Source organism: Lithobates pipiens, unplaced genomic scaffold, assembly GCF_037356315.1.
Source record: "Lithobates pipiens isolate NorthernLeopardFrog02 unplaced genomic scaffold, aLitPip1_a1.2 Scaffold_1, whole genome shotgun sequence".
NCBI classification, from domain to species: Eukaryota; Metazoa; Chordata; class Amphibia; order Anura; family Ranidae; genus Lithobates; species Lithobates pipiens.
In genome coordinates, this window is record NW_027507685.1 from 227463468 (window position 1) to 227475809 (window position 12342).

A 12342-nucleotide genomic window follows, 5' to 3' on the forward strand; every position below is an offset into this window, starting at 1 on the left:
TAAGAAAAAAATCTTTTTTTTGAAGCGCCCTGTCACGATGAGCTTGCGTGCAGAAGCAAACGCATACGTGAAAACGGTGTTCAAACCACATATGTGAGGTATCGCCACGATCGTTAGAGCGAGAGCAATAATTCTAGCCCTAGATCTCCTCTGTAACTCAAAACATGCAACCTGTAGAATTTCTTAAATGTCGCCCATGGAGATTTTTAAGGGTTACTTGGTTAGGTTGAAACACCTAACCCCAACAAAAAATGGAAGAAATTTGAAAATATTTTTTTTGATTATTAAAGTGACCCTAAATGTTATTTCTGTCTTTTTTTTCTCCTGCAGTTACCTTGCACAAATCCCTTGAATTTGGTGAAGAGCAACGATTCAGCAACTCAAAAAATGTTCAATGATCTCCAAAGATTTTGACAGTTTTTCAATGCTTACTATGTTCTTTGTTACAATAAAAGGTTACTTGATATGAATTTACATTTTATGTCTTGGGATTTAGATTGACCTTACATTTGTTTACATATATAAGAAAGAAGCAATGCTCACATTAGAGTTCCAGTGGGATCAAATCAAGAGTCTGCAGTGTTGGTGTTCAGGCTCCAAGTGTCCTCCTAGTCACTCACATAAAGTACACAAGAGTATAGGGAGCTGGAAACTTGAAACATCAGCAAAAGTCTTTATTTACTAGAGTGCTAATATGGCTATAATTTAGGCCCCTTTCACACAGGGCAGACTCTAATGTGCATCCATCTACTGAGCAGGGGATCCCTCCCATCCATCTGTTTTTGGTGGACAGGATTGGTTTGGATGCCGATGGGTGATCCGCCACTCCATAAAGAACATTGGCTGGTCCAATCGGGTGCGCGTGATTGGACCACCCATGTGAAACCAGCCTAAGGCTACTCGCTGAAACTTGTAAACTGTTTTTACCTGTTACCACTATATAGCAAATAAAGACTTTTGTGGATGTTTCGAGTTGCGGGCTACCTATACTTGTTTGTACCTTACGTTAGTTTGTAGGGTAATACATAAAACTAAAGCAGCCTTAAGACCTATCTATCCATAAATCTATCCATAAATCCAATAACTGGGATTACAGTCAAATCAGAAAATGGTCACGTTTCATTAGGCATTACAGAACTTTGGCAGATATTCAATGGGGGGACCCTCTTTGGGGGATGGATGAGTTGGCCAGATCATTGTTTGCTGTTAGAAAATCCATGGTATGTGAATCTTAGGTAAACCCTGTAATAAATGATTATGTGTATACATGGTGGGTACAGTTTGAAGCCTTCACTTGGCTCTCCTAGATAATGCCCCCATGACCCTCTCCCCTTCTTGACTTAGGATAACCTCTTATGACAAGCCCATCTAGTTCAACCAATAGAAAAAAAATCTAAAAACATGAAAAACATCCATACAGTATATAGAGCCATAGTTGATCCAGAGGAAGGCAAAAACCTTTGAAGCATGGTCAAATTAGCTCTACTAGGGGAAAAAATAAATTCCTTAAGGCAATCATATATTCTATGGATTAACAATCTCTGGTGGTATTACTTGTGAATATTAATATCAAGTTTTATTCTCTGTATTCAAGAACGCATATAGCATTTTTTTTTCAGTTATTAAAGTGGTGTTCCACACAAAAAAAAATGATTAAAATTCCTAAAAAAACGAAAAAAAAAAAAAATGTGAATTATTATTTTTTTAACTCACCTCTAAATGCCTGTTGCTAGGGGGTCCCTCGTAGTCTGCCTCCTTCAATACCTGGGCTGGTGACATCACTTCCCCTTGGCGCAGGAAGGGCTCAGCTCTGCCTCCTCCCTCCTGTCAGTCATCTGGGACTCGTAACAGGTCCCAGATGACTGCGCGGCCAATCACGGCGCACGGCACCGCTCATGCATGCGCAGTGGGTGCCCAGCCGTGAAGCCACAGCCGGGTGCCCACAGTTGCAATGCCAGCGCCGCCGAGCGAAGGGGGGGGCGAGTGGGGCTTCATTCCCCCGCATCGCTGGACCCTGGAACAGGAAAGTGTACGATTATTAAAAGTCAGCAGCTGCAGTATTTTTAGCTGCTGACTTTTAATCTTTTTTTTTTAAGGGGAACTCCTCTTTAAGTAAGCTGGCCAGAACCACCCCTGGAAGGAGTCTATTGCACATTTTCACTGCTCTTACTGTGAAGAAACCTTTCCAAATTCAGAGGTTAAACCTCCTTTCCAACAGTCACAAGGAGCGCCCCCATGTCCTCTGTAATTACATTAACCACAATAAGATTTTACCCCCTTCATGACCAGCCCATTTTTTGCTATTTGGCACTGTGCTACTTTAACTGGCAATTGCGTGGTCATGCAACGCTGTACCCAAACATTTATATAATTATTTTCACAGAAATAGAACTTTCTTGTGGCGGTATTTGATCACCACAGGGTTGATTCTTTTTTGTGGTGTAAAGGAAAAATCCCCTGAAAACTTTGAAAAAGAAAAAAAACTATAATTTTTACTTTCTTCTACAAAACATATCCAATAGAAAAAAAACATTTTTTTTTTTCAATTTTGGGCAAAATGTATTTTGCTACATGTCTGATTAAAAAAAAAATCCAATAAGTGTATACTGATTGTTTGCATATAGTGTCTATAAACTATAGGATATATCCTGGATTTTTCTTTTTTTTTAATACTACTAATGGTTGTGATCAGCAATTTATAGTGTGGCGGGCAATCTGACACCAGATGATGCTGAGTGGGAATTAACTAACTCTCAATGACATCATTAATACAGTGATCAGTGATATTATACACTGGTTGGGAAGGGGTTAACATCTAGGGTAATCAAAGGGTTAAATTAGTGCCTATATGTGTAATGGGTCTAAATTAAGCTGCTTTTACTACTAGATCTCTAAGTTTCTCAGAGGTGAGCATAATGAGCTGTTACTCCTTAGCAACATCCTGGGGAGTATTGCAGTCAGGCTTCATGAGGTATGCAAAAGGCCTAAACTTATAGCAATAATAGGATTCTTCAACTTTAGTCAGAGCAGCGCAGTTTGTATTTATCTACAGATACGCTTTACCTGCATAGACAATTTTGAGTAAAGGTGAACTGACCCTTTTAAAGTGACGAACTATACACCAGGGGTATTGATTTAAAATTCAAAGAGGTCTGCTCACTAAAATTCTCTTCCGGTCGAGGTCCGAAGCTCAACAATATTTATTGTTAAGTTTCAGTTGCGACATTAAAAAAAACTTTCCATTTGCTGTTGTCTTTGTATGGAATACAAACAACCAGTGGAAGCTATAACATTTCTGGGGGGAACAAACCGAAAAAATATAGAAGACTGGTGAATGAGGAAATCTGAAATGGGCAAAAACGTACTTATATCATGGATGTGTAGACAACGTGCCCACTGCCCGGGACGCCTTGCGTTCCACGGGACAAGAAGCCAGAAACCCGGAAGTGATGTGATGATGCTCGAATGGTTAAATCACATGAGACCTAAAATATAAAAACAATATTGATTCGCTAAAATCAAAAGTGGGAGGATAATCTGAAACAAGCCAATGAGAGCTTAGCCTCAAATCATATGCTTTTCAAATGTTTACTGACCTAATAGACACCCAATAGTCCGGCACCCAACCGCACACACATATGAACGAATATGAACAGCTTTTCTTTTTTTTTAAATAAATGATAATATATATGATTAACTAACAGTTTTTAACATGTTAAAATCTTTGGGGGGGGGGGGGGGGGGGGCTGGCGACAGGGATGACAATTATCTTTAACATTAAATGTGCCCATCAGCATGCCTCTTAACATAAAATGTGCCAATCAGAGTGGCCCTTAACATAAAGTGTGTGCCCATCAGCATGCCTCTTAACATAAAATGTACCCATCAGCGTACCCCTTAACATAAAATGTGCCCATCAGTGTGTCCCTTAGCATAAAATGTGCCCATCAGAATGCCCCTTATCATAAAATATGCCCATCAGCATGCCCCTTTACATAGGGTGCGTGCCCATCAGTGTACCCCTGTAAATCACTGTGAATTAAAACTCTGTGTATCTTGAGTGCAGGAGCTGGCAGAGGTAGCGAGCTGCGCTGAGAACCTTGCTGAAGGGGGCAGGGGGCACACGTGATGTCACACACCTTTTAAGGCAGGGAGTGAGAGCCACGAACAACAGGGGGCGTGGTGCACATGCACATCAATTGTTGTTGGGACACCCGTTGTCCCAGCAACCAATGACTGCCGATGGGCGGGAATGTGCAATTTAGACTGGCAGGCTGACAGTCCGGACAGGAACAGCGGTCCACCATTTGATGATTGCTGCTCTACACCATGTACACTATATAGAAGACCATTTATGTAGACATACTGTACATGGTGATCATCATCTCTTCTTAATCGCCTCTTTTCAAGGGAGATTCAATTCAGTTCAGCTTTTCTCATTGCTGAGCTCCTCAATGCCTCTTATCGGTTTGGCTGCTGGTCTTAGTAACGATTTGTATAAAAAAAGATTATGTCTCCTGCTCTCCAGTCCATACTGGTCCTTTTAATACAAGAAAGTATTTTGCTTGCTTTAGAAACTGGCGCTTGGCATTTCATGCTATTATTAAAGGGGTTGTAAACCCTCTTGTTTTTTCACCTTAATGCATCCTGTGCATTAAGGGCACTTTCACACTGTGTTGGCAGTAAAGCACGCTATTTTTAGCGGCACTTTAACGTCGTTTTTGCAGTGCTTTTCGGCCGCTAGCAAGGCGTTTTTAATGACCGCTAGCGGCCGAAAAAAGGGTTAAAACCACCCACAAAACGTTGCTGCTGATTTCAATGGGCAGGGGCACTTTAGGAGCAGTATATTCACCGCTCCTACAGCTCTGCAAAGAAGCTGCTTGCAGGACTTTTTGTGCCACCCTGCTAGCGCAGCGCCCCAGTGTGAAAGCACTCGGGCTTTCACACTGGGATTGCAGCTGAGGCTTTTTTCAGTCACTTTACAGGCGCTATTTTTAGCTCTAAATCGCCTGAAAAATGTCTCAGTGTGAAAGGGGTCTAAGGTGAAAAAACGTCTGACACTGACCCCCCAGCTCCCCTCCCCTTTAAATCACCTGAGCCCTGTAATTCCCACGGCAGAGATGCGCTCTTCCTCTCTGCCCAGGGTTCTCGGCTCTTGATTGGATAGATTGATAGCAGCGCAGCCATTGGCTCCCGCTGCTGTCAATCAAATCCAATGTCACGGGCGCCGGGGCTGGGCGGGGCCAAGTCCTACATTCTGCATCTATGGACCTAAATGATGGACTCGGGAACGTGCCCGCTAGGTAACCCCACGGGAGAGCGCTTCTTCTAGGTAGTTACACGATGCAGGAAGGAGCTGATAGCACCACAGAGGGACCCCAGAAGACGAGGTTTGGGGTCACTCTGTCTAAAACGAACTGCACAGTGGAGGCAAGTATGACATGTTTGTTATTTTTAAAAAAACAAAGCTTTACAATCCCTTTAAGTCTGTGCAGAGCGGTGCAAGAATTTTTATCTAAACAGGTGAAGGTGCATTTTGCCGCCCCCCTTGGACTATCTTTATCAGCTATGAATTTGGACTTCACATTATATATTATATTTTGCTTATACAGTATATTACTGCACATGTTTAAAACGTTATGTTTTATTTTTTGGCACTTTCACTTTATCTTATATTGTCCCCTTTGGGGAACATTTGTCAGTTATTTGGAGAGCACTTTTTTAGATATATTTAACATATAAAGGAACAGCACACCATTCATATATACACAATTATCCAGATATTAACTGGGCATATGACACTGCTCACTCATTTAAGGCTCATCATTTCAATGTTTTGTGTGACAATTTTATAAGTCAATTGATGGATGTCTCAACTAGAAATAATGATAGATCTACTGATTACAAATAACACAGGTCTGATTTCAGAAGTGTAAATAAGGAATAATTTAGGAAACAGCGATCTAATGTCGTGTACACACGATCGGAATTCTCGTCGGAAAAAGCTCTGATGGTTTTCCCGATGGAATTCCGATGGGATTTTCACAGGTCACACCAAATTCCGACCATCAAGAATGCGGTGACGTACAACACATACAAGGGGACTAGAAAAAGGAAGTTCAATAGCCAGTAGCCAACAGCTTCCATCTCGCAGTTGAATCTGAGCATACTGGAGTTTTTGCGTGTCGGAATTGCATACACACGATCGGAATTTCCGATAGAAAGTTTTTCCCTCTGGAAAATTGAGAACATGCTATCAATTTTTTGCTGGCAGAAATTCGGACAGCTAAATTCCGATGGAGCATACACACAGTCGCATTTCCCGATGAAAAGCTCTCATCGGTCTTTTGCTGGCCGAAATTTCGATCGTGTGTACGTGGCATTAGAGTAATTACATTCAGCGTAAATCAAGGAGGCACAAGGGTAGTGCAAAAACACTACATTTCAAAAGAGCCAACTTTTCTGTATCCCATTTAATACTTCAAGAAATTAAATGGGATCAACTTCTAGAAACAATGAACACTGAAGAAAAATGGGAGTGTTTTAAGAACATATTAAATAAAAGCATTAGGCAGTGGATCTGGGTGGCTAAACTTTAGCGTAAAAAGGCATATAAAAGGGAAAATACTGGGTACTTTTACCCCTTCCTGCCCAGGCCAAGTATCAACGTCCAGTGCTGTCACACTTTGAATGACAATTGCGCAGTCATACAATACTGTCCCCAAACGACAATTTTATCATTCTTTTCACCAAAGAGCTTTCTTTTGGTGGTATTTAATCAACAAGGTTTATTTTTTTTTTTTTTATTTAAAATTGTTTTAAAATTTTCCGCAGACAAATGTGTGTTGTCAGATTTTCCGAGCGTGTGTACACAAGTCTATCGGACAAAAGTCCAAAGTACGCATGCTTGGAAGCAAGGAAGCAGTCAGTCTTGTGAACTAGGGATCATAATGGAGAATTTACATTTGTGATGCGGCAAATTATGAAATCTTGAAATACAGCGCACATTCTCTTCTTCTTTATTGGGATAATAATGAAGCTGCTTTGCTGGTGATACTGATGGAGTTATAGAAAACTAATTTTCAAAAAAAAAATTTCTAGTGATATCAAGAATAATATTATTATGCTTGTTATTTTATTTTATTTATTTTTTGATGCAAGTTACCACAAAACCATTATCCCATAGTTTTTAAGATCAAAGATACAACTATGTTTGTGTCCCTTGTTAATTTTACATTGTATTTGTTTAAATGTAACTGCCTACTCCCAAACTGTCATTTGAAGTAAAACACATAGCCAAGTATTATTCTCTACAATTTTTTTATTGTGAATTAAAGAAAGAAAACACATACAATTAGACATGCTATCTGCCAATAGAACTTAACAAAAAAAGTGCATTCTATGCATCCAAAAATATACCAAATCAAATCAAATCATCATTCAACCAAAAAAAATAAATAAAAGCCTCATGCATGTGTCCTGCTTCTTAATATAGGGGGGTCAACAATGCCAAAAGTTGGTGAAAGGGGTCCGTCATCGGGAGATGATTCGGAAAATCATCCGGATTATTCTCCTGGAGCTCCCGTAGCAAAGGCATATGACATAACTGGTCACGATTAACAAAGCAACCAATTATTGGTCCAAGAAATTCTCCTCCTCTTGTTCCTGGACTGGACTTGGGTCAAAGCAATAACTCCAACATGTTATCTGCTCCGATTCCGCAACATGGCTGGTTGATGAATGGCCGTTCAGAAAAGAACTGAAAAGCGCAAAATGAAAAGTGTGAAATGAAAAGTGCAAAATGAAAAGTGCTAATCAAACACACCAAACTTCTACTAACACGAAATTAGTATGAGGAACCCAAAGGGTGGTGCTAAAGAACTGAAAAACAACGTAGTATCGCACTACGTTCGTATTTGTTGGCTGACAGTTCCTTGCCGTTTGTATGCAAGATAAGTTTGAGCCAACGTCCTTCAGACAAAAGTCCATGGTTTTGTTGGCCAACAATCCGATCGTGTTTATGAGGCTTTAGTGTTCTAGATGCAAAGGGGAAATAGTCAAGGCTTGGGAGCCTGTCCCTCTAATTTCTTTGCAAGCTATTCAGAATAGCTTGCAAGCTGCCTATAGAGTCCTTTGCAGAAACCTATGCCAAAAAACAACTAGAAAGGTGAGTAATATTTTAAAAAGTTTGTCAACTATATTTAGCTTTACTTTGTAAATGGAAACACATAACTAACCTATATTGACGGTTTCTCAAGTTGGATGGCACAGGTGGAAATGCACTTTACGTTTCTTGTAATATTTAGTTTATTGCAACTTAAGTTAATATTTGTAACAGTTTTAGAGGAGAGTGAGAGAATGTTCTAGCAGGATACAGGGACATGGCAGATTTAGGTGTGTCAATCTGTGTGCAGTACACAAGTATATATAATGTAATCTACAATAGAAAGTAACCTGCAGATATAGCCTTCAGAGATAGTCTTCTAATAATAGTTAATTGCACAATAAATGAGGATCCTCCCTTATAACACACACACATTTCTTGTTTTCTATCAGCGGTTCTATACGTTTCTTGCGTGTATTCACTTTATTCCAAATCACACGTAGGAGGTACAAAGTCCAGCTGGGTATTTAATATCTCCGACTCTTTCTCTTCCTCATCATTCAACTCCAAGCTCTCGGCTGTCAACCAGAGACATATCAGTATTAGAGGTGAGATGACAATTTTATGCTCTAGATTGATTGATCTAATGTGATGGCAGATGAAGGGGGACACAGATCAGACAGGCAATAAAAACCTGTTTTGATCAATAAAGTTCTCCCTCGGAGTACGTCAAGGGTGGATTCCGGGTCTAATCTCGGGAGGGGCCCTGGCAAAAATTTTGCGGGCAATTTGTCAGGGCAATGGCTGGTGTTGGGGCTTCAATCATCATAGCACCATGGTTGGTATAGTGTCAGGATGATTGAAATGCATTATTTCTTTTATTACATTGTATATAAAATGAAATAGTTCAACTCACAATAATGCAGAATCAGTGGGAGCCCTGAGCGTGTCACTTTCCACCGTTGCCTGCCACCAGATGGGGATTGTCACTTTCTACGCCGACTGTTATCAGATGCAGCTTGTCACTTGTCAGAGTTGCCTGTTACCAGATGCAGATTGTCAATTGCCAGTGGCCAGTGAAAATGCCCCTATTGTTTCAGAGTGAGGGCGGGCAGTGAGAGATGATGTCATCTCTCTGCTGCCTGCGCCTGCACAGTAATGGCAGTCTTCTTTTAGATGCAGAAATGCAGTGATGCAGGGGGGCAGTGAGAGACAGTGGCATCTACAGCTTTCATATTTAGGGGGTGCACATAGGGGGACAGGGACAAAAGTAGGGGGGGGCAACAATAAGATGCAATTATATACACACACACACATAAATACGCAGTGTGTGCAGCCAGGTGGAAGGAAGGACAGATTGGGAACAACCAGGTGGAAGGAAGGACAGAGTGGGAACAGCCAGGTGAAAGGAGGATAAAGTGGGAGCAGCCAGGTGGATGGGAGGACAGGGTGGATGCAGCCAGGTGGATAGGAGGACAGGGTGGATGAGCCAGGTGGAGGGGAGGACAGGGTGGATGCAGCCTGGTGGAGGGGAGGACAGGGTGGATGCAGCCAGGTGGAGGGGAGGACAGGGTGGATGAGCCAGGTGGAGGGGGGACAGGGTGGATGCAGCCAGGTAGAGGGAAGGACAGGGTGGATGCAGCCTGGTGGAGGGGAGGACAGGGTGGATGCAGCCAGGTGGAGGGGAGGACAGGGTGGATGCAGCCTGGTGGAGGGGAGGACAGGGTGGATGCAGCCTGGTGGAGGGGAGGACAGGGTGGATGCAGCCTGGTGGAGGGGAGGACAGGGTGGATGAGGCAGGTGGAGGGGAGGACATGGTGGATGCAGCCAGGTGGAGGGGAGGACAGGGTGGGAGCAGCCAGGTGGAAGGGAGGACAGAGTGGGAACAGCCAGGTGAAGGGGAGGACAGGGTGGATGCAGCCAGGTGGAGAGGAAGACAGGGGGGATGCAGCCAGGTGGAGGGGAGGGCAGAGTGGGAGAAGCCAGGTGGAGGGGAGGACAGACTGGGAGCAGCCAGGTGGAAGGGTTGACAGAGTGGGAGCAGCCAGGTGGAGGGGAGGAAAGGGTGTAGTGAGGAAAAGGTGGGAGCAGCCAGTGATCAGGTCCTGTACCTCCTATGGAAACCTGCATCCTCATCCCCCCACCTGGAGGTAAGTTCTTACCTTGGGGTATATATAGTAGAATCAGATCAGTGGCACTTTCTCTCTGGCTCACTCCTCCCAACAGCCTTGTGGTCCCTCATCTCCCCTCATGGTCCTCTCTCCCCTCCTCCCGTTAGGTATGTTAAGGGCTGAAGTTCATGGAATCGTCCTGGGCCTGCTGGTATCCGGGACTACATGTCCCATAACCCTCTTGGTGTTAGTTTCCCAGCCATTGACCCTGAATGTAGCCAATAAGAGCGGGCTTTGCCAGGTGAATGAGAGCTGCTCGGCTCAAAGAGGAGCTGGAGGGGTGGAAATCCCTCCAGCTCTGCCTGTGTTATTCCCTTCACAGAGCCTGTCAGTTTCGGCACTGCTGCACTTTGTCCTGATGGGGGGTCAGCATCAGCACAGCCTGCTAATTATTTTTGTGGGGGGGGCAATTGACCTGTTGTGCCCCCCCCCCTGATCTGCCCCTGGTGTAAGTATTGCTTACAGTGCTCGCCTGTGCTGCTCTGTTCCCCTTCTCCTTCCACATTGCTAAGGAATTGAGGAGGAACTATATGAGCTGCTTTTACTGCAAAATACATTGCAGCTTACCAATGTGGTGGATGCATTTGTTTTTTATTTTTTTTACGCTTTTTTTCCTTTATTTTCACCTGATCGTCCAGCCAGTAACACACCCCCTGTCCTAAGGAGTCTCTACTTTGGCTAGAGCAATGGAGACACATTTGGAGGCAGCATTGTCAGTCTGGGGAGAAGGTCCTTTTTTTTTCTTTTTGAATAAAGGTTTCCATAAATGAATCAAATCTGATCATTGTAAGGGCCGGTTCACACTGCGGCGCGAGGCGAGGCGACACGGCTCGCCTCGCCTCGCTCCCGCAAGTCGTCCCCATTGAGTACAATGGAACCGTTCTGAGAGGAGCGACTCGAGTCGCTCCGACTCAGAAAAAAGGTTCCTGTACTACTTCGGGGCGACTTCGGGGGCGACTTGCATTGACTTCTATGCAGAAGTCCTCTGCAAGTCGCCGCTGACCCCCCCTGCAAGTCGCGGCGAGGAAGTCGGAGACGCCTCGCCGCGGCTCGCAGTGTGAACCGGCCCTAAGCAGACCTGTCAGTGCTATAGCGAAACTAATGGTAAAATTACAAAGCTTACAAACAAGCAGTGTTAACTTTAACATCAAATTTTGATTTAGTTTTAGTTGTATTTTAGTCTTTTGACTAAAATGCCATTTTAGTTTTAGTCGTATTTTAGTCATCTGAATTATTTTAGTTTTTGTCGTATTTTAGTCAAATAAAATCTCCAGTACATTTTAGTCAACTAAAGTCTTTCTCTCTGGATTTTGTTAAATTGTAATGCATTATTTAAGTATTTCTATAGAATTGCCAAACTCATGACTATAATAAAATAACATAACCTTAAAACATACCAATAAGTGCAAATTCAACAATGTAATGCCCAACAAGAGGTCTGTGGGTGTCCTTAAGGCACGATTTTTCGTGCCTTAAGAATCGTCCATGTCCTCAGCCGCGCCCCAACCGGCTCGAAGACGTTCTGACATCATACATAATTCCATATTCCCCTCCCCCAGGAGACCTCGCTCCTGGGAGAATCACCTCTAGCCAAGTGGAATCATCATACCTTAGATGGGCCCTACGCTTTTGTAACCACGTAATTACTGACGCCCCAAAGATCCTTTGACCCGCCAACTGCTGTGACAAAATGAGCAACATAAACCATTTAGTAAATTATCATTATATGTTGTTTTTTTTATTATTTTTATTATTTTTTTGTATAAAGCCGATAAAAACTTTAGACACAAAAATACAACCACTTACCTATGCACCTCGCTAGCCCATAACACCAGAGTGGGTGGGTGGGAAGCTGATACTTCTCCTGACTCCTTGGAATGTGAGAGAACTACCTCACCCCAAAGACCCTCTCATCTGAACCCTGTCCCTTCAACCTCTGCCTCTAATCAGGTAAGGGCTATACCCCCACCAAACACACTAACCTACCTGACTGTTCCCTGACCCTGTTCCTCCCTTAGTCATGCCGCTATGCATCTTCTCCTCCAGGTTCACTTGACTAAAGGATTC

At 43.0% G+C, this 12342-nt stretch overlaps 2 protein-coding genes across 5 annotated transcripts in view; both read left to right on the forward strand.

Annotated features, from left to right (window-relative positions):
• LOC143983957 (major histocompatibility complex class I-related protein 1-like) overlaps nt 1–470 on the forward strand; it is a 56383-nt gene extending 55913 nt beyond the window's left edge. For all 4 annotated transcript variants that reach the window (XM_077484163.1, XM_077484146.1, XM_077484153.1 and 1 more), the window contains one exon: nt 331–470. In XM_077484163.1, the coding sequence (XP_077340289.1) occupies nt 331–414 (84 nt within the window). In that variant the 3' untranslated portion in view covers nt 415–470. The remainder of the gene's footprint in view (nt 1–330) is intronic.
• An 8107-nt stretch (nt 471–8577) lies between these two features.
• LOC143983908 (uncharacterized) overlaps nt 8578–12342 on the forward strand; it is a 65610-nt gene continuing 61845 nt past the window's right edge. The window contains exon 1 of the mRNA XM_077484088.1: nt 8578–8712. The gene's annotated coding sequence lies outside the window, so the exon portion shown is untranslated. The remainder of the gene's footprint in view (nt 8713–12342) is intronic.